General features: G+C 43.4%; 1 protein-coding gene across 3 annotated transcripts in view; it reads right to left on the reverse strand.

Annotated features, from left to right (window-relative positions):
- The window catches only part of LOC132765895 (zinc finger protein 436-like), a 34122-nt gene extending 12039 nt beyond the window's left edge, over nucleotides 1-22083 (reverse strand). For 2 of the 3 annotated variants that reach the window (XR_010909382.1, XM_060760175.2), the window contains exon 1: nucleotides 15308-15423. Coding sequence is in view for 1 of the 3 variants with exons in the window: in XM_060760175.2 (XP_060616158.2) it covers nucleotides 15308-15331 (24 nt within the window). In the remaining 2 variants the exon portion in view is untranslated. Of the gene's footprint in view, nucleotides 1-15307; nucleotides 15424-21946 lie in introns of those variants that run through there. The other variant, XM_060760176.2, reaches the window with a different exon arrangement.
- Between the last annotated feature and the right edge of the window lie 1574 nt (nucleotides 22084-23657).

Consider the following 23657-nt stretch of genomic DNA (forward strand, 5'->3'; position numbering starts at 1 on the left):
GTAGCAATTTAGGCCCAGGAAACACATCATCACTCCAAACCCTTCAGGAACATTCCCATCAGAAAAGTCACTTTGAACAGGAATCCCATTGTCATTCTCTGCATCTAGAGCAACCTCATCATTAGATACAGGAACCTCATTCATGCCCAACATCCAGAGTACCCTGATCATTAGACACAACCACAGGCTGAATTCCAACACTGAAGGTTATCTAGGCTAATATAAACTCAAGGCAGTCAACACTAGGAAAGGCTTTGTGTGTTTCTGCATAGCAGAATGGAGTTGGACTGGATGGTCCTGGGGGTCTTGTCCAACTCTAGAAGTGGATCGACACCAGGCATGGGCCAATTTGGGCCTTCCAGGTGTTTTGGATTTCAATTTGGACCGGGTTGTGGCACAGCCGGTTGGTAGTCAGCTTCATTAACATCACTACTGACCGAAAGGTCATAAGTTCGAAGTCAACCTGGGTTGGAGTAAGCTCCTGACCATTTGTCTTGCTTGCTGTTGACCTTTTCAGCCTGAAAGACAGTTGCATCTGTCAAGTAGGAAATTTAGGTACCGCTTATGCCAGGAGGTTAATTTAACTGATTTATGACACCATAAAAAAACTCTCCAGCAGCTTGCAAAAGAATGAGGAAGTACTCCATCGGTGTCACAAGTGAACGGTGAAGCGACAGCTCGCCCGGTGGCCAGAATTCAAAGCATACCTTTATGAAGATGCAAAATTAAATAGCCTCCAAACTATCACTCCTAGGATTCCACATGTTTCAGGGTTCTACTGAGCCATGGCAATTCAAGTGGAATCCAACTGCATTAATTCTACTGTATAGATGCCCCCTAGGATTCTAATATTGGCAAACTTGTTCCTTTACTGGAATTGTTTGCAATTCCACTCAGTCACCCCCTTGCGCCTGGCAGCCTTTGTGTCTGTAGCTCCCACGCTGGAGAGCAAGAAGCAAGCGGATGTTTCTCATGTCAGCCCCAGAGGCAGGAGGAGGGACAGCAAGGGAAAGCTGCGTACAATATTTATTTATTTGTGTATTTATTTATTTCAATGTATTGTCGAAGGCTTTCATGGCCGGGATCACTGAATCGTTGTAGGTTTTTCGGGAGGTATGGCCATGTTCTAGAAGCATTCTCTCCTGACGTTTTGCCCAGATCTATGGCAGGCATCCTCAGAGGTTGCGAGGTCTGTTGGAAACTAGGCAAGTGGGGTTGATGTATACATACAATATCTAGGGTGAGAGAAAGAACTCTTGTCTGTTGAAGGCAAGTATGAATGTTGCAATCAGCCACCTGAATGACCTTGCAGCTTCAAAGCATGGCTGCTTCCTTCCTGGGGGAATCCTTTGTTGGGAGGTATTAGCTGGCCCTGATTGTATCCTGTCTGGAATTCCCCTGTTGTTCTTTATTTACAGTCCTGATTTTAGAGTTTTTAAATATTCATTCAATCAAGGTGGCCAAAATCTGGTTACCAGTATTTAAAATAATAATAATAATAATAATAATAATAATAATAATCTTTATTTATACCCCACCACCATCTCCCCAAAGGGGACTTGGGGCGGCTTACATGAGGCCGAGCCCAGTAGTACATTACAACAAAATAAAACCAGAACAACAGAACAAACATCACAATAAAATAGATAAAGCATAGGAATAAAACACTGCACGATAATACAATTGAAAATCGCCACATGTACGACATAAAATGGTAAAAAAATCTAAAATCAGGACAGCAAAGAAAGAAGAACACTAAAAAACAGGGGAATTACAGACGAGAAGCAATCAGGACCAGCTAATCACCTCCCAATAAAGGATTCCCCCAGGCAGGGAGCAGCCAAGCCTTGAAGTTGCAAGGCTATTCAGTGCTAATCAAGGTGGCTAATTGCAGCATCCACACTTGCCTCAAGCAGACAAGAGTTCTTTCTCCCACCCAGGACATTATTCCACAGATATAGAAACCCCACTTGCCCAGTTTCCAACAGACCTCACAACCTCTGAGGATGCCTACCATAGATGTGGGTGAAACGTCAGGAGAGAATGCTTCTGGAACATGGCCAGACAGCCCGAAAAACTCACAGCAACCCATACAGCCCTTGCTCAAAAGTTTCCAAGGAAGGTGCTTCCACCACACCCTGAGGCAGGGAGTTCCATTGTTGAACAATTCATATAGAGTGAAGAGAGAGGGGGGCAGAAGACAGTTCCATCTTGTCTCCTTTGCTTTACTAATAATATAATATAATATATTGTATATACATATAATATCTATAATATTATAATGTAATACAATATAATACTAATAATAATGATACAATATTATAATTATATATTTTATATTACATGTAATAGTCCTAATAATATTACAATATAATGGTGTGTTGTTGTTCACTCTTTCAGTCATTTCCAACTCTTCATGACTTCATGGACCAGTCCACGCCAGAGCTCCTTGTCGGCCGTCACCACCCCCAGCTCCTTCAAGGTCAATGCAGTCACTTCAAGGGTGCCATCCATCCATCTTGCCCTTGGTCCGCCCCTCTTCCTTTTTCCTTCCATTTTCCCCAGCATCATACTCTTCTCTAAGCTTTCCTTTCTTCTCATGATGTGGCCAAAGTACTTGGTGTAGTACTATAGTAATATATAATACTGATATTGTACTATACTAATAATTTAATATATTGTATGCATATATATCTTGTAAGCCACTCTGAGTCCCCTTCGGGGTGAGAAGAGCAGCATATAAGTGTCATAAATAAATAAATAAATTCAGCTAGGAAGTTCTTCCTAAAGTTCCTAAAGAATCTCTCTCCTTGTCATTTGAACCCATTGCTCTATGATAAGGGCATTCCAGACAGGAATCAATCAGGGCAATCTAACACTTCCCAACAAAGAAAGGAAGTGGCCAGGCTTTGAAGCTGGAAGGCCATTCAATGTTAATAAAGGTGGCCAATTGCAACATTCACACCAGCTTCCAACAGACAAGAGTCCTTTCTACCACCCTTGACATTCCACAGATATATAAACACAATTTTCCTAGTTTCCAACAGACCTCACAACCTCTGAGGATGCCTACCATAGATGTGGGTGAAACGTCAGGAGAGAATGCTTCTGGAACATGGCCAGACAGCCCGGAAAACTCACAGCAACCCAGTGATTCCAGCCATGAAAGCCTTCGACAACACAAATATTATATCCATTGTTATTATTGCTATTGTTGCTTTCAAACATATTCTCTGATTAGGATCAAAACTCCTGCCCTGACTTTCCCTAGAGACCTATGTGAAGCCGGTTCCTCTTGTACCGCTTACCTTCTGGAATGTTTTACCAAAGGAAGTCCACCCTGCACCACTCTGGTGTCTTCTTCCCTTTGTCTGCTAAGGAGCCTTGCTTTGGATAGCATCAAACACTTGCTTTGTGGCTTGACTATTTTTCTTAAATGCTTATTTTTTCAACTTGCCCATGGTATTTTGCTTGGCATTATTTGTTACTTCTATATGTTGTTGGGTTTTTTTTGCAGCTTTTATTGCTTTATGATGGATTGCTTTAATCTGTTTATGCACCATCGCCGGCTGCTTGGGTTTGTTTTACTAGAAAAGCAAGTCGCAAAATCCTTAAATGAGATAAATAAATAAAATCTAGAGTTCCTGCCCGTTGCGTGCACCTCTTAAAGCCACAGTATCTCTTTTGAGAATAATGCCGGCATACCTATCCTTGTGTTTTTTTTATTGTCGTTTTAATTCAAGGTAGGCAATTTTGGGGAAATGAGCCAACCTGGACACAGCATATTATTTGAGAACACAAAGATGTTGGACCACTCTCACAACCACCACGTCAGACTACACAGAGAAGCCACTGAAATCCATAATTGTGTGGACAATTACAACAGAAAGGAGGAAAACATGAAAATGAACAAAATCTGGCAACCAGTATTACAAAATACTAAAAAATCATAACAGTTAATTAAGAGCAACACTAAAAAACAGGGAATTCCAGACAAGAATCAATCAGAGCCACCTAACACCTGCCAACAAAGGATTCCCCCAGGCAAGAAGCAGCCAGGCTTTGATGCTGCAAGGCTATTCAATGATAATCAAGGTGGCCAATTGCAACATTCACACTTCTCACAAGCAGACAAGAGTTCCTTCTCCCACCCTGGACATTCCACAGATATATAAATCCCACTTGCCTAGTTTCCAAAAGATCTCTCAACCTCTGAGGATGCCTGCCAAAGATGTGGGCGAAACATCAGGAGAGAATGCTTCTGGAACATTTATTTTGTTTATTTACAACATTTCTACCTCATCCTTCTCAACCCCCCGAGGGGGGACTCAGAGCGGCAAACACTGGCAACAATTCGATGCCGCAATATCGTAATAGAACAACAATATTAAACCATAAAACATGATAGATTAAAACAATAACATGAATTATACAATCATATCCGTTTCCATTATCATAACAATCATCATATGGTCCAATTCAACATCCAAAGTGCCGTTGTGCCTGCTAGCCAAAAGCCTGGTTTCAAAACCACGATTTCAGTTTTTTCCTGAAGGAAAGGAGGGAGGATGCTGATCTAATCTCACTGGGGAGTCAACAAGCAGGGGGCCACCACTGAGAAGGCCCCGTCCCTTGTCCCCACCAGACACGTTTGCGAGGCCAGTGGGACTGAGAGCAGGGCCTCCCCAGTGGATCTTAAACATGGCCATATACAACCTGGAAAATTCACAGCAACCCCTCCTGTCCCTGTTTAAAAGTTTCCAAGGAAGGAGCTTCCACCACACCCTGAGGCAGGGAGTTCCACTGTTGAACAGTTGTTACAGTTAAGAACTTCTTCCTAATGTTCAGGTGGAATTCCCTTTCCTGTCATTTGAACCCATTGCTCTATGATAAGGGTATTCCAGACAGGAATCAATCAGGACAAGCTAACACCTTCCAGCAAAGGAAAGATGCAGCCAGGCTTTGAAGCTGCAAGACCATTCAATGTTAATCAAGGTGGCCAATTGCAACATTCAAATTTGCCTCAAACAGACAAGAGTTCTTTCTCCCAATCTGGGCATTCCACAAATATACAAATCCCACTTTCCTAGTTTCCAACAAACCTCACAACCTCTGAGGATGCCTGCAATAGATGTGGGTGAAATGTCAGGAGAGAAGGCTTCTGAAACATGACCAGACAGCGCGGAAAACTAACACCAAGCCAGCATACATCTTGTTTCTAAGGACAACTGTACTTTCCATTACTGCAGCAAATTCAACAATGAGGTTGGGAGGAACACTGGTTTGTTGCTATTGCTGTCCATTTGGCTTTGACTTTGTTGTCTCTCTCAGAGCCTTACTAATAACAATAATAAAACTTTATTTATATACCGCTCTACCTCCCCGAGGGGGACTCAAGTGCAGTTTCCAAGCAACATCACCACAACATACAGAGTAAACAGCGTAACATAAAATTAACAAAACAACAGAAGCATAAAATTATCACAATAACACATATATATTAAAAATAACCCTGCCTATTCAGAGCAATTGAAAGGCCTTCCAAGAGCACTAGTCATCAATTGCCCTGCTCAAGTCTTGCAAACACTGGGCTGCCCCGAAAAGAGAAAGCCCCTCCACACATCCCATCTGCCACTGCCCTGGCCTCAAGAGAGAAGAACTGGCACCACAAGATGCAAAGCCAACCTCAAGAAATGGGGCTACAAAGTGGAATCCACAACATGCGAGTGTGGAGAGGAGCAAACCACTGACCACCTCCTGCAATGCAACCTGAGCCCTGCCACATGCACAATGGAGGACCTCCTTTCAGCAACACCAGAGGCACTCCAAGTGGCCAGGAACTGGTCAAAGGACATTTAATCAACTACCAAACTCACACATTTTGTATTTTGTCTGTTTGTTTGCTTTGTTCTGTTAGAAATGTAACATAATTGATTGGTTGCCCTGACACGACAAATAAAGACGCAAAGAAACAGCAAGCATAACTCCATCATGCTGAGATGCACTCCATCCATCTCAACTGCCATTGCCCTAACCTCAGGTTGGGGCAATGGCAGTCACAGTTCTGCCAGACTCAGATGAAAACTCCTCCCTCAATGCCCATTGCCACTGCCCTGACCTTGAAGGGAAGGAAGAAGAGGCAGGCACAGTTCCATCACGTCTGAGCTAAGTAAAGGTAAAGATAAAGGTTTTCCCCAAATATCAAGTCCAGTCGTGTCCAACTCTGGGAGTTGGTTCTCATTTCCATTTCTAAGTCACCTGGGAAGGTCAAGAGCTTGAACATTATTTCCATCCTAAATATCTCAGTGTCACCTTAGATGAACCATCTTGGTTGTTAAGATCGTCTGGAGGGGCCCTGCTCTCGGTCCCACTGGCCTTTCAGGCGCATCTGTTGGGGACGAGGGACAGGGCCTTCTCGGTGGTAGCCCCTCGACTCTGGAACTCTCTCCCATTGGAGATCAGAACTGCTCCCTCCATTCTGTCGTTCAGAAAATGGGTGAAAACCTGGCTATGGGGTTTGGCTTTCGACGAGTGGATCAATATTTCTGTGATCGGATAGATGACGATGAATGATGGACAACGAATTCACTATGACGACTGACCATTGTTATTATGTGATTGCATTTTGCTGTTATAACATTTTAATTGAATATGTTATATGATGTTTTTAATGATTGTTTTGTGATTTTATTGTTGGAAACTGGCCCGAGTCCCCCGATAGAGGGGAGAAGACTGGTATATAAAATTGCTAAATAAATAAATAAATAAATAAATAAATCGAACATTAACATATAGGAAACACTGCTTGAACACCAAGTACAAAATAACTGCATGCCATAACATCCTGCGGAAACTTACTGGCAGCACATGGGGTACAGACCCAAAATTAGTAAGAACATCAGCCGTGGCCTTGTCTTAATCAACTGCCGAGTATGCCTGTCCTGTTTGGCATAGGTCTGCCCATGCAAAGCAGGTGAACATAGCATTGAATGAAACATGCAGAATAATCACAGGATGTCTTAAACCTACACCTGATGGGGCTCGAAGTGGGGGTGGGCCCTTTGGAGGTGGGATGAAGGCCAAGGAGAGGAGCGGGACGGCAGGGAAGGCTATTTTTGGAAGGGCCATCGCTTCTCCTTTCGGGACTAGGGCTCTTGAGACACCCCTCGGGGATTCACGCGCTATACGCAAATGCGTAACTCGCCTATTGCTTCAGCCACCCCTGCCTGTTGATAAACTCTACAAGCTAGCTGGCATTGCCCTCCCGATGTGTGATGGGAAGTTGCTGCTAAATGTGAGAGAGATAAGGTTGAACACTGTGAAAGCCACCCACTACATGGCTACCAGCTTCCTCCCAGCAGACTCAAATCAAGGAAAAGCTTCACGAGAACTATTTATTTATTTATTATTTAAAAGTTTTGTATATCGACCTTCTCACCTCTCTTGAGGGACTCAGACCGGTTTCCAACCATAACATCACATACAGTCAATAAAACATCATACTTCATATTACAATAAAACATTAAAACAGCAATTATATTCAATAAGTACAATGGTCAGTTGTCCCACTAAAATCGATGTTCATCATCCTCCATCCATATCTCAGGGTGTTGGCTCACTCGTTGAATGCCTGTCTCCATAACCACGTCTTCACCTGTTTCCTGAAAGTCAGGATAGAAGGGGTGGTTCTGATCTCCGGTGGGAGAGAGTTCCAGAGTTGAGGGGCCACCACCGAGAAGGCCCTGTCCCTCGTCCCCACCAGATGTGCTTGCGAGGTCGGTGGGACCAAGAGCAGGGCCTCTCCAGACGATCTTAATAATCTTGATGGTTCATAGGGGAGAATACTTTCGGAGAGGTAAACAGGGCCGGAGTCATTTAGGGCTTTATGGGTTAACACCAGCATTTTGAATTGTGCTTGGAAGCTAATTGCCAGCCAGTGGAGCTGGTGTAACAGCGGAGTGGTGTGCTCCCTGCACCCAGCATCCGTTAGTAGTCTGGCTGCTGAGCATTGGACTAACTGCAGCTTCCAGGCAGTCTTCAGAGGCAACCCCACGTAGAGAGCGTTGCAGTAATCTAAACGGGATGTAACCAAAGCGTGGACCACCGTGGCCAAGTCAGACTTCCCAAAGTACGGGCCACTCCTCTTGGCTACTACCACTCCTCTTGGCATCCCCCCAGCAACAGCAAGGGTATCCCTCTGGGCAGCTAAACCAGGAAACCCCAACTGGATGGCCCCCCACAAGGGTCTTCCTCCAGGGGCAAACCAAGAATGGGCAACTTGGAATTCCCTGAACAGACTCAGAAGTGGAGTGGGCAGATCAAAAGACAGCCTGGCAAAATGGCACTACCTAAAAGAATCCCAAACCTTGTGTGACTGTGGAGCAGAACAGACAACTCCGCATCTGTATGCTTGTCCACTATGCCCTGCCTCATGTACAGAGGAAGATTTATTGGAGGCTACAGACAATGCCATTGCTGTTGCCCGTTTTTGGACATAAGATATTTAGCCACCTGCGCTCCTTCTATTTTTATCGGTTTTATACTAATTTGTGAAATACTTTTGAGACGATATAATAATACTCCTCTGCATGGAAACATTTGAGAGACTCATTCTTTCCTGAGCTCTGTTTTGGTCTGTCGGCTGGCTGCTTCCATAGTAGTAAATCCAGCTTTCCTCCACTGATAGTTATAAACATATACTGCTATTATATTTCCACCCTGCTATCTGGGTTATTAAGTGTCTGCTGGGATTAAAAATGGATACCAATCCTGTTTACTATTGCTTGGGAAGGGTAAGGTGGAATGTGATCTAGAGTTTATCCCACCACAAACCTGTGCCTCCCAGTCCAGATCAGGGATGGTCAAAGGTGGGAGAACTGGGATTCGTTCTCTGCTCATTATAAAGAACAAGGAAATCGGGTGGTGCGGGGCATTTATGCACCTGCCATCTCCATTCTTTATGGCTGTGCTTAAATCGGAGCGGCTGACTCTCTTGCTTTTATTAATCTAATAAAAGGATTGCGAGAGCACTCTGATTCGAGGCTTGGGGGAGATTTTGCATTGCTTATTGTTCCAACACGAGGCCGGATGAGTCAGAAAAAAACATGAAACAATGAAATAAGACGTTAGGACCTTGGCTTTGGTATGTTTCTACAGGAATACTGATAGAGCTGGCCCTGGTCATTCATTGTTTAAGACAGTGTTTCTCAACCTTCCTAATGCCACGACCCCTTAATATAGTTCCTCATATTGTAGTAACCCCCCAATATTAAAATTATTTTTGTTGCTACTTCACAATTGTAATTTTGCTACTGTTATGAATAGCAATGTAAATATCAGATATGCAGGATATATTTATATTCACTGGAACAAATTTGGCACAAATGCCCAATACACCCAATTTTGAATATTGGTGGGGTTGTGGGGAGATTCATTTTGTCATGTGGCAGTTGTTGTTGTTGGGATTTATAGTTCACCTACAACCAAAGAGCATTCTGAACTCCACCAACAATGGAACTGAACCAACTTTGGCACACAGAACTCCCATGACTAACAGAAAATATTGGTGGGCATTGACCTTGAGTTTTGGAGCTGTAGTTCACCTACATCCAGAGAGCAGTGTGGATTCTAACAATGATGGATCTGGACCAAACTTGGCACAAATACTCAACGTTCCCAAATGTGGACACTGGTGGAGTTTAGGGAAAATAGATTTCACATTTGGGAGTTGTAGTTGCTGGGATTTATAATCCACCTACAATCAAAGAGCATTCCGAACCCTACCAATGATAGAATTGAGCCAAACTTAAAACCGCCTAAAAGGAGAGCAGGAAAACTTGCTTAAGAAACCAAGCAAAATCACAGCCAACAAAAAGTTATAGAGGAGACACACACACGTAAATAACAATATATAAACACTGCATTTTATTTTGCATTATGCTGGTCATTATGCAGACAAAAACATCCTCTATAAAGGGTGCATCTATGGCATCATGCAGCTTGGCACTACTTAAATGCCATGGCTCAATGACATGGAATTGTGGGAGTTGTAGTTTCTTAAGTCACCGGCACTCTTTGTCAAAGAAGGCTAAAAACCTGTTAAACTCTTAGGACTCCATAGCAGTGAGCCATGACAGTTAAAGTGGTGTCAAACTGCATTCATTCTATGGTATAAATCAGTGATTCTAAACCTTCCTAAAGCCACGACCCCTTAATACAGTTCCTCATGTTGTGGTGACCCCCAACCATAACATTATTTTTGTTGCTACTTCATAATTAATTTTGATACTGTTATGAAACGTCACGTAATATTTGATATGTCGGATGTATTTTCATTCACTGGTCCAAATTTGACATAAATACCTGATACACCTTAAACTCCACCAGTGTTCACATTTGGGCATATTGCGTATTCATGCCAAGTTTGGTCCAGATCCATCATTGTGTGAGTCCACAGTGCTCTCTGGATGTAGATGAACTACAACTCCAAAACCCAAGATCAATGCCCACCAAACCCAGTATTTTCTGTTGGTCAATGGAGTTCTGTGTGCCAATTTTGGTTCAACTCCATCTTTGCTGGAGTTCCAAATGCTCTTTGATTGTAGGTGGACTATAAATCCCAGCAACTACAACTCCCAAATGACAAAATCAATCTTCCCCCTCAACCCCACCAGGATTCAAATTTGGGCGTACTGGGTATTGGTGCCAAATTTGGTCCAGTGAATGAAAATACATCCTGCATATCAGATATTTACATGATGATTCATAACAGTAGAAAAATTACAGTTGTGAAGTTGCAATGAAAATAATTTTATGGTTGGGGGTCACCACAACATGAGGAACTGTATTAAGGGGTCAGGACATTAGGAAGATTGAGAAACACTGTCCTAAGAGTAAAAGTGGGCCCTTGGTATTCGCTAGGGTCTGGTTCCAGAGGTACCAAAATCCATGAATGCTCAAAAGCTACTAGATACAATGATGTAGCGAAATAGTCCCATGATACAAAATTGCAAAATAAAGGTTAGCCCTTTGGAAAAAGTTTAATGAAATATTTTCCTGATATGGATGGTTGAATCCATAAGCACAGAATCTGTAGAAACAGAGGGCTGACAGTATATTCAGGTTGAAACCTGCTGGGTTTCTATTTGACTAGTGAAGCAACCATACAGACAAGAGTTCTTTCTCCCACCCTGCTAATTCCACAGATATATAAACCTCACTTGCCTAGTTTCCAACAGACCCCACGACCTCTGAGGATGCCTAACATAGATATGGTTGAAATGTCAGGAGAGATGCTTCTGAAACATAGCCATACAGCCTGGAAAACTCACAGCAATCTAATGATTCTGGTCATAAAAGCCTTCGACAACACAAAGCAACCATATTATTTTCATTAACATTTTGAGGCGCATCTCCCATTCTTCTGTGGATTTTATGGGATGTTCTCCAGTTGTCTGCTTCTCATGTAAGTGTGATGGAGGCCCCTTCCACACAGCTGTATGAAATCCACATTGAGCTGGATTATTTGGCAGTGTGGGCTACCCAGTTTAAAGCAGATATTGTGGATTATCTGCCTTGATATTCTGGATGATATGGCTTTGTGGAAGGGCCCAGAGTCTCCTTCTCTGGGTTATTTTTTAAAGCAGAGGCTGGATGACCATCTGTCAGGAGTGCTTTGTGCATTTCTTGCATGTCATCATACAAGTGTGATGGAGGCCCCTTCCACACAGCTGTATGAAATCCACATTAAGATGGATTATTTGGCAGTGTAGACTACCCAGTTCAAAGCAGATATTGTGGATTATCTGTCTTGAAATTCTGGGTGATATGGCTGTGTGGAAGGGCCTGGAGTCTCCTTCTCTGGGCTTTTTTTAAAAGCAGAGGCTGGATGACCATCTGTAGGGAATGCTTTGTGCATTTCTTGCATGGCTTCATGGGGCTGGACCGAATGGCCCTTAAGGTCTCGTCCAGCTCTAGTATTCCATTACTCTCCCTGATGAAATTATCTCACCAGTATGTCAGCGTGGATTGGGATAAATACAGCAATGCTCAGGCTATAATAAATTATTAGCATGTGCCTCCAAGTTGTGGTCCTAAGATTCCTTGGGTTTTCTTGGCAAGAGTTCTTCAGGAGATGTTTGCCATTGCCTTCCTCTGTGGCTGAAATAGAGTGACTCGCTCAAGGCTGAGAGGAGACATCATGGCCATGTATAAAATATGTGAAAGGAAGTTATCGGGAGAAGGGAGCATTTTCTGCTGCCCTGGAGACTAGGACACAATGGAGCAATGGCTTCAAAATACAGGAAAGGGGATTCCACCTGAATATTAGGAAGAACTTCCTGAGTGTGAGAGCTGTTCCGCAATGGAACTCTCTGCCCCGAAGTGTGGTGGAGTCTCCTTCTATGGAGGCTTTGAAACAGAGGCTGGATGGCCATCTGTTGGGGTGCTTTGAATGCAATATTCCTGCTTCTTGGCAGGGGGTTGGACAGGATGGCCCATGAGGTCTCTTCCAACTCTAGGATTCTAAGATTCGATTTGTCTTAAATGGATTGACAGGATGCATCTCTACTGTAGAGTTAATGCTGTTTGATGCTGCTTCGACTGACATGGATCAATGCTATGGAATCCTGGGTGTTGCAGTTCTACAAGGTCTTTAGCCTTCTCTGCCAAAGAGTGCTTTTTACTGAACTACAACGAATCCCAGAGCATGGTGCCATGGCAGACAAAGTGGCATCAAAGTGGCATCAAAGTGGTCCCAATTCAAGTTGCAGGTTCTTACCTACAAAGCCCTAAACGGTTTGGGACCTGCCTACCTGCGTGACCGCATTTCTGTGTATGAACCCACACAATCTCTTTGATCATCTGGAGAGGCCCTGCTCGCACTCCCACCTCCATCGCAGGCGTGATTGATTGGTGGGGACGAGGGAGAGGACCTTCTTGGTGGTGGCCCCCGACTCTGGAACTCACTCCCCAAGGACATCAGGCATGCCCCAACTTTGGCAATCTTTAGGAGGAGTTTGAAAATGTGTTTGTTCCAGTGTGCCTTCCCAGAATAAGGAAACTCCCAGAATATGTCCCTAATTTCACTCTATTAGTGATCTAGGACTGTCTGTATGCCCTATTCTTTTCTGAAATTCTATCCTAGTTATATTTCACCTGGTCTTGCTCAGCATTATTTTTAAAATTTTAATCATTACATTTGGCCCAGCCATAGGTTTTTAAATGCTATTGTGTTATTGTTGATGTTTACTGCCTCTTTTTTGTTTATGAGTTTTATTTTATTGTTTTTTATTACTGTTGTTGTTTTTTGCTGATGTATTGTGGGCTCGGCCTCATGTAAGCCGCACTGAGTCTCCTTGGGGAGATGGTAGCGGGGTACAAATAAAGTTTTATTATTATTATTGTTATTATTATATTCATTCTGCAGTGGAGATGCAGCCTTTTGTTGTTTTGCTGCAACAGATGTAACACAGATATATCTTGGGAAATCATCATATGTATGTGCCTCTCAGTCAGACAGAATTTGACTTGGCTTTTCGTTCTCTTTAACAGCCCTAGACAGCAATTATTCCCTGTTGTTCATTTTATAGCATTTCCTAATTTCCAACAGATCTCACAACCTCTGAGGATGCCTACCATAGATGCAGGCGAAATGTCAAGAGATATTGCTTCTGGAACATGGCCATACAACCCGGAAAACTCACAACAACCCAGTGATTCCGTCCATGAAAGCCTTCAGCAATACACTGAAGGTCTTTTAGTGGTTAGCTAGGGAATGTCTTCTGTGGCATGAATTCCAACTTGTTGTTATAAATACATATATAAAGCTTTGATTAAAATGTCGTCACCTGGCCAAAAGAAAACAATATTGGTTTCACCCTCTGGTACTCGCAATGTTGACTCACAGAATCACAGAGTTGGGAGAGACCTCATGGGCCATCCAGTCCAACCCCATTCTGCCAAGAAGCAGGAAAATCACATTCAAATACCCTGACAGATGGCCATCCATCCTCTGTTTAAAGGCCTCCAAAAAAGGAGACTCCAGTACACTCAGAGAGTTCCACTGCTGAACAGCTCTCACAATTAGGAAGTTCTTCCTAATGTTCAGGTGGAATTTCCAGTAGTTTGAAGCCATTGTTCCATGTCCTAGTCTCTAGGGCAGCGGAAAATAATAATAATAATAATCATCATCATCATCATCATCACCTTTATTTATATACCACTCTATTTCCTTGAGGGGGACTCAGGGTAGTTTCCAAGTAACATCATCAAACCATACATGAGTAAACAAGCTTGCTCCCTCCTCCCTGTGACTTCCCCTCCCATCTTGATACATGGCCCTCTTCATTTCTCCTCTCAGCCTTCTTTTCTGTAGGCTACACGTGCCCAACTCTTTCAGCTGCTCCTCATAGGGCTTGTTCTCCAGACCCTTGATCCTTTGAGTCGCCCTCCTCTGGACACATTCCAGCTTGGAGTCAACATTTCCCTTCAATTGCGGTGCCCAGAATTGGACACAATGTGATTCCAGGTGTGCTCTGACTAAGGCATTATTTTGGTTGCTACTACATAGTTGTCACTTTGCTACTACAGAGACACTCGCTGGAACACCTCTGCAAGCAAGAGTCCAAAAGTGGCAGGCTCAAACACAGAACCTCAACCAATAGCTCATACCAAATGAGAGACTCCCCCCTGGACACACAGAGGACTGGGCGACTTGGAAGGCGCTGAACAGACTGCACTCTGGCACCACGAGATGCAGAGCCAACCTTCAGAAATGGGGCCACAAAGTGGAATCCTCGACATGCGAGTGTGGAGAAGAGCAAACCACTGACCACCTGCTGCAATGCACCCTGAGCCCTGCCACATGCACCATGGAGGACCTTCTTGCGGCAACACCAGAAGCACTCCAAGTGGCCAGATACTGGTCAAAGGACATTTGATGAACTACCAAACTCACAAATTTTGTATTTTGTCTGTTTGTTTGCTTTGTTCTGTTAGAAATGTAATATAATTTGACTGGTTGTTCTGAAACGACAAATAAATAAATAAATACTTTGCTACTGTTATGAATCCCACATTTGCACTATGTAACACTATGGTTTTTGTTCCTGGGAAACTCACAACAACCCAGTGATTCCGGCCATGAATGCCTTCGACAATACATGGCTGCACAATTTGCATTCCTAAATCCATCTGCCCCCCTCCTTTCAATAATAATAACAATCCCCACACAATACGCATCTCTTCTCCCCCTGATGCGCACATCCCCATCCCTCCATCCTCTCCTCTATCCCATCTAATGATGTACCTTTAAAGCCTTGGTCCCAGGCATCGGTTTCCTTCCTCTGCTGCTAAAGGTTAATTCAAAATCCCAGTTGGCAAAGGATGCAGAGCGGAAGTGGCATTTATTAATGCAATGGCAGGCTCCCCCTCTTCCTCCCCCCCCCAAACACACATCAAAAATGCACCTTCCTCTCTGCACATGGAAACTCTATTGACTTAACTGTTGGAGGGCTGAATGGTTTGGAGAGAGGAAAAGCTGGATCTGGAGAGACAGGATTAAAGTTGCCAGGCTGAAAACTGGAGCAAGGAGGCATGGCCTTTGCTTTCTTTTGTTTGACTTTTCGAAAATTGCCACATCAATTAAACCAATTAAATATTTAAAAACAGAGCTAGAATAATAAATCTATATTATATATAGATTTACATACATTTAAATAAAAATGTAATGTTCATTTGTGGGATTAACGTAACTCAAAAAGCACTGGACAAATTGCCGCCAAATTTGGCCACAAGACACCTACTAACCCAAGGAGTGACCATCACTCAAAAAAATTGAGTTTGTCATTTGGGGGTCGTAACTCAAAAAGCACTGGACGAATTGCAACCAAATTTGGCCACAGAACACCTACTAACCCAAGGAGTGACCATCACTCAAAATAATTGTCATTTGGGGGTTGTAGTTGCTGGGATTTATAGTTCACCTACAATCAAAGAGCCTTCCAAACTCCACCAATGATGGAATTGAACTGAATGTGGCACACAGGACTCCCGTGACCAACAGAAAACACTAGAAGGGCTTGGTGGGCATTGACATTGAGTTTGGGAGTTGTAGTTCACCTCCATCCAGACAGCACTGTGGACTCAAACAATGATGGATCTGGAACAAACTTGGCACGAATATTCCATATGCCCAAGTAGGAGCTTGGGGAAAATAGTCCTTGACATTTGGGAGTTGTAGTTATTGGGATTTATAGTTCATCAACAATTAAAGAGCATTCTTAACCCCACAAATGATAGAATTGGGGCAAACTTCCCACATGGAACCTCTATGATCAAACTCCCTTCACCAGGGCAAGGAAATGTAATCAAACACTGTTTACCCAAAAGCATAAAGAAATTATATATAATAGAAAGCAACACTTTCTCAATACTTTATTTTCCAGATCACCAGACTGGGCCACAGCAACATGTGGCAGGGGACGGCTAGTATGTGTGTTTGGTGTGAATATATATATATACAAACTCTTAATTTCTCCATCACTACAACTTCATCTCAAATCATAGAAGCATAGAATCATTGAGTTGGAAAAAGACCTTGTAGGCCATCCAAACCAACTCCATTCTGCCACGAAGCAGGAAAATCGCATTCAAAACACACCCAACAGATGGCCATCCAGCCTCTACTTAAAAGTCTCCAAAGAAGGAGCCTCCATCACACTGGGGAGAGAGTTCCACTGCTGAACAGCTCTTGAAAAATCAAATGATACAAATACATTGTAGAATAAATGCAGTTTGATCATACTTTAAATGCTATGAAATCATGGGGGTTGTAGTTTTACAAGGTCTTTAGACTTCTCTGCCAAAGAAGGCTGATGCCCCACCAAATTATGATTCCCATGATTCGATAGCAGGGAGTCATACCACTTAAAGTGGTGTCAAATTGTTTTAATTCTAAAGTGTAGATACACCCTCAATCAACCAAGAATTTATTTAGTAGCAGCTGATAGGGGAATTGTGAATGTGAATACTCCCCTTAGGCAGAAAAAATGAAATGCAAGGATACAGAATGGGGGACGCATGGCTCGAGAGCAGTATGTGTGAAAAAGATCTTGGAGACCTCGTGGACAGGAAGTTAAACATGAGCCAACAATGTTATGCAGCGGCAAAAAAAGCCAATGGGATTTTGGCCTGCATCAATAGGAGTCTGTTGTCTAGATCCAGGGAAGTCATGCTACCCCTCTATTCTGCCTTAGTTAGACCACACCTGGAATCACACTGTTTCCAATTCTGGGCACCACAATTGAAGGGAGATATTGATAATCTACAATGTGTCCAGAGCAGGGCGACTAATATGATCAAGAAACTGGAGAACAAGCCCTATGAGGAACGGCTTGAAGAGATGGGCATATTTAGCCTGAGAAGGCTGAAAGGAGATATGATAGCCATGTATAAATATGTGAGAGGAAGTCATAGGGAGGAGGGAGCAAGCATGTTTCCTGCTTCCCTGGAGAAGTGGAACAATGGCTTCAAACTACAAGAAAGGAGATTCCATCTGAACATTAGGAAGAACTTCCTGACTGTGAGAGCTGTTCAGCAGTGAAACTCTCTGCCACAGAGCGTAGTGGAGGCTTCTTCTTTGGAAGCTTTTAAACAGAGGCTGGATGGCCATCTGTTAGGGGTGCTTTGAATGCAATATTCCTGCTTCTTGGCAGAATAGGGTTGGACTGGATGGCCCATGAGGTCTCTTCCAACTATGATTCTATGATTCCAAATGGCTATGGAGATTCTGGTTTTACAAAAGGTTATGATCTCAAAAAGGTCATAACTTCCAAAAGGTTTTGCCTTTCAAAAGGCTATAATTTCCAAAAATATTTGATTCCCTGCTCAGTCATGGAAACCTATTGAAATGATTTCAAGGTACACAACGATGACAACAAGAACAATGGAAAAAATGACTTCTGCTGTACTAAATGATAGCAATAACTAGTTTCATTTCAACCTGTCTCAACACTGAGTTAATTTCAAAAATGACAACTGGGAGTTTTTGCCCCCCTCCACATCATGTTTTTTTCACGAGTGGGCGAACTGGTGCAAAAACTATTTAGAGGATAGCGCTAGTGAATAAAGTGCATAGGTCATATGGCAGCAGTACGACAGAGGACAATGTAAGGTAGAGCTTTGGGTACAAACAATAGTAAAGTGCAAGGACGAGATTTTGGGTTCTAGCTGGAACCAGTTGTCTAAGGAATTGTCTAGTCAAAAGTACAGCGAAACATCCACATCTTTAGACCAACTCTGTTACCTTTAAAGAAAACTGTTTATTTTGTCTTTGGGAAGTACTTAGCTAACCAAGAGACTCCACGGGAACATGTCTGTCCCTAGCTGGAAACAACTGCTACATCATAGGGGAAGCAAGACAGGAAGGGATTTCCCCCGCGGTAGCATGATTTAAAGACAAATATATTTTAAGGAAGAGTACATGTTTTGGGACAACTAAAAGAACACTTCTGAAACTTTGCTGAATATATGTTTTGTGCATTGGCATTTCTTTGGCCCTGACAGTTCAAAGACATACCTAGGTACATAACAGCTGAGAGACCTAGTTGCCTTGCATGGATGCTGGCAAACTACATTTTTCAAAAGGTTGTGACTTCTAACAAGGTCATGCCTTTCCAGTGACCAGTGATATTCTTCAAAAAAAGTTATGAATCCTATTTCCCAAATGGTTATGAGATTCACATTTGCCAAAAGGTTATGGCATCATTTTGCCAAAAACCGTAGCATCTAGTGGCACATTGACACTAACCCATTATCCCAAAGGAGGGGTGAAGCAGCTCCATAATGGCTGCACATGGCATGGGCCTGATTTGGGTTAACGCAGCCTTGAATAGCGTTAACCAAAATTGTGGGTTACTCTGAATTCCCCCCAAGAATCCAAAGCAAACTGCAATGTTGGGCCCATATAAGGAGTTGGGCTGTTTCCAAGATGGAAACAGCTGCAACTGTTGACATGGCTATTCCAGATTTCCTTGGCTTCAGTGGCCCAGGGACACAAGATGGCACTCACCATCCAAATCATCATGATAGCCACTGGGCCTAACGTGGCTGGTATCCATTACTAGTCACCTGGAGTGAGTTGACACCTGACGATGTCACTCCAAGCAACAAGCGATGGACACTAGCCATTTTGCACTCAGAGGCCACTGCAATGCTGAGAACAGGAGGTGATTGTACAAAAGTGGGCATCTGGCAGCGCCAAAATGAGTTTGGCATCGCTGGATGACCAGGACTCCTTCCTGTCTCTGCAAACTTAGGAATTGGGGGTGGAAACCATCCTGGGACTGATCTGGAACTCAACACTCTGGATCAGCTTTGAGATAGTGTATATTTGGTCAGACCTCACATGGAACTGTCCAGTTCTGCATACCACAGGAGCCTCAGTAGCACAGCAGGTTAAACTGCTAGCTTCAGGAAATATGCTGACTGCACGGTTAGAAGTCTGAAGCCGCGAGTCAGGGTGAGCTGCCAGCTGTTAGCTCTTGCTTCTGCCTACCTAGCAGTTCGAAATCATGTATTGCAAGTAGATCAATAGGTACCACCTTGAAGGGGAGGCAAAAGGGCACCCCATGCAGATATGCAAACATGCCGGCAACTCGATCAGAGAAGTCTACGGTCAACAGGCTCTTCGGCATGGAAATATGGAACAAGAGCCATGATGGCCAGAGTTGAGCTCACCCTGACTCGCGCCTCCAGGTGCTGGAGGTGGAAGGAAAGGCTTTTACCTCTATCTGTGTGTTGTATGTCGTTGTGTACTGTGTAAAAAGGCATTGAATGTTTGCCTTATATATGTAATAAGTCTCTGAGTCTCTCCAGGAGATGTAGCAGATTATAAATAAAGTGTTTTTTTGTTGTTGAAGAAGAAGCTTTTGGAAGCTTTTAAACAGAGGCTGGATGGCCATCTGTCAGGGGTGATTTGAATACAATATTCCTGCTTCTTGGCAGAGGGTTGGACTGGATGGCCCATGAGATCTCTTCCAACTCTTTGATTCTATGATTCTATGAAGGATATCGACAACCTGGAACACTGATATATTTAGTTTAGAGAAAAGAAGGTTAAGGGCTGAAACGAAAGCCATGTTCGTAAATGTTGGTATATTTGAAAGGTTGTCACATTGAGGAGGGGAAGAGCTTGCTTTCTACTGCTCTAGAAACAGAGCAATGAATTCAAACTACAAGAAGAGAGGATAAAGACCTTGTAAAACTACAAATCCCAAAATTCCATAGCACTGAATCATGGATCAAAGGGGTGTCAAACTGCACCTAAATATGGAGGCTCTCTTAATGCATACCTATTTACATATCTAAGCTGGCAAATGAATGCATATTGACACACCTTTAACTTCCATCACTCAATGCCGTGGAATCCTGAGATCTGTAATTTATTTATCCTTCTCAGCCAAAGAGTGCTGATTCTGCACCAAAGTAGAATTCCCAGAATTCCATAGCCTTGTACCAGGGCAGTGAAAGGGCTGTCAAACTGCATTTATTTTACAGTGTAGGTGCACTCAGAGATAGACTGCACCTGAATGGGAAGGCTCTACTATTGCATACATACATACATACACACATACATTAGAGCAGTGTTTTTCAACCTGGGGGTTGGGACCCCTGTGTGGGGTTGCGAGGGAGGTGTCAGAGGGGTCGCCAAAGACCATCACAAAACACAGTATTTTTTGCTGGTCATGGAGGTTCTGTATTGGCCCAGTTCTATCATTGGTAGGGTTCAGAATGCTCTTTGATTGTAGGCAAACTATAAATCACAGCAACTACAAATCCCAAGGTCTACTTTCTCCAAACTCTACCAGTGTTCACATTTGGGCATATTGAGTATGCATGCCAAGTTTGGTCCAGATCCACCATTGTTTGAGTCCACAGTGCTCTCTGGATATAGGTGAACTACAACTCCAAAAACTTAAGGTCCACTAAACCTTTCCAGTATTTTCTGTTGGTTATGGGAGTTGGTTGTGCCAAGTTGATTCAATTCCATCATTGGTGGGGTTCAGAATGCTCTTTGATTGTAGGCGAACTATAAATCCCAGCAACTACAACTCCCAAATGTCAAGGTCTATTTTTCCCAAACTCCACCAGTGTTCATATTTGGGCATACTGATTATTTGTGCCATGTTTGGTCCAGATCCATCATTGTTTGAGACCACAGTGTTCTCTGGATGTAGGTGAACTACAACTCCAAAACTCAAGGTCAGTGCCCACCAAACCCTTCCAGTATTTTTTGTTGGTCATGGGAGTTCTTTGTGTAAAGATGGGTTCAATTTGATCATTGGTGGAGTTCAGAATGCTCTTTGACTGTAGGTGAACTATCAATCCCAGCAACTACAACACCCAAATGACAAAATCAACCCCAACCCTACCCCACTAGTATTCAGATTTGGGCGTATTGGGTTTTTGAACCCAATTTGGTCCAGTGAATGAAAATACATCTTGCATATTGGATATTTACATAATGATTCGTAACAGTAGCAAAATTGCAGTTGTGAAGTAGCAACAAAAATAATGTTATGGTTGGGGGTCAGCACAACATGAGGAACTGTATTATGGGATCATGGCATTACGAAGGTTGAGAAACATTGCATTAGAGTATGCAGAAGTTTGCTGACAATCTTTATGCATTACAGAGAGAGGGAGAGAAAGGAAAACATGTAAAGAGCAACTTATGGCCCTCCATATGTTGCTAGATTGCAATGCCCATCACACCTTCTCAAACTGGTTAGATGGGAGTTGCAGTCTAACAGCACCTGAGCATTACAGTTTGGGATCCTTGGTTTACAGTTAGTTTCTTCCCTCTTCCTTTTTCGGGCAATTCTTCCTCTCCTTCCACTCTCCTTCCTTTCTGATTTCCTCCCCCTTTCCCCCCTTCTTTACTCACCTCCCTGAAGTGCTGATTCAGTTGCAGCCTTTGCAAAATTGGAGAACACTCCAAAGTTTAGGCGACACACGAAAAGGACACTTTAGCCAAAGGGGAGGGACAGGAAGAGGAATACAGTGCAAGTATGAAAAAAAAAAACCAAACAAACCCAAACACACTCTGCACTGTCTATTTTTATTTGTGCAGCCCTGTCTAGGCTGGAGAGCTCAGTGGAGTTAACCCATTGAGGTTTTGGTATGCAAGAGCTCCTGACCAGAACACCACAGACCACAGATGTGTCTTTACTATAGAATGAACACAGTTTGACACCACTTTAACTGCCACAGCTCAATGCTGTGGAACCCTAGAATCAGAGTTGGAAGAGACCTCATGGGCCATCCAGTCCAACTCCCTACCAAGAATCAGGAAAATTGCATTCAAAGCACCCCCGACAGATGGCCATTCAGCCTCTGTTTAAAAGCTTCCAAAGAAGGAGCCTCCACACTCCGGGGCAGAGAGTTCCACTGCTGAACGTCTCTCACAGTCAGGAAGTTCTTCCTCATGTTCAGATGGAATCTCCTCTCTTGTAGTTTGAAACCATTGTTCCGCGTCCTAGTCTCCAAGGAAGCAGAAAGCAAGCTTGCTCCCTCATCCCTGTGACTTTGTTCTGGAACAGCTGTTCCAGGAGCTCCAGATGTATTTGCTGTGTTTAAATGTTTGTGTGCAATCCTATGCTTGGGATTTTGCAGCAGGGGGTTTCCTGTTATAATTTGCATTTATAGGGTAAGCCACCTGCCAGTTATAGTTAGGTTCCCTGATCCCGCCCCTTGTTGAGTTTTGGAGGAAAAAAGCCATTTTGAGTTAGTTCTCACAGAGAAGCCTTTCACACAGGACATAGAACGAAGTGGCTCCTGTAGAAAAGCTTCGTCTTTTACAGCTTGGCCGGGGTTATACAGCCCTACGGCTTGGCCAGGAGACATACAGCCACAGCTTGGCTAAGGGACTCCAGCCGGCCATCACAGCAACCTGAACTCCTTCTTTTTCCCTGGAGGTCTACAAAGCTCTGTTGAGGCAAGTCACTCGCGGAAGCCAGACGCAATTGGTACCGGGTGCAGGGGCTCCACGTCAACAGAGGCAAGTACAGACTGCCCAGATTAGAAGCTAGGATTTCCCCATTGGTTAGCTACAGTTAAGAAGACAGTGCCTGTTCCTAGAGGACAAGATTTGAAAGAGCCTATAGACTGTTAAGAAAACCGTTAAAGTACCTGTTTGTTCCTGTTTGTTCCTTAATAAAAGAACTTTGTTGGACTTACTTTAAGCATTCTAAAGACTCTGTTTGGGGGAATCTAAGGGCCTTTATTCTGAGGCAGCCCCGGCGTCCCGTTGGGCACAGAGAATTTATGTCCTGTGTACGGTTTAATGTACAGGCCCAGCGTGCGACAGCACAGTAAAAGACGGAGCTGGTGGCTTCTGCCACCCGGGAATAGAGAAAAAGACTTTACAGCTACAGAACAGTGTTTAAGAAGCCTGTACAAGCCATTTCAAGTCTTCATTACCTGGATCCATCCATCTGTGTGTCTGAGGAGTTTCGGCCATCTTGAAGAGGAGCCCATCTGTCTGCGTCTCTTCATTTTCGGCCATTTTGGAAGACCAGAAGGGAGGGGCTGGCAGCCTCCTTCTTTGCTTCAGCTCTCTTCCCACCATTTTGAAGATCTACTCAGTTTGCAAGTTG

This window comes from Anolis sagrei, chromosome 2 (genome assembly GCF_037176765.1).
Source record: "Anolis sagrei isolate rAnoSag1 chromosome 2, rAnoSag1.mat, whole genome shotgun sequence".
Taxonomy (NCBI): domain Eukaryota; kingdom Metazoa; phylum Chordata; class Lepidosauria; order Squamata; family Dactyloidae; genus Anolis; species Anolis sagrei.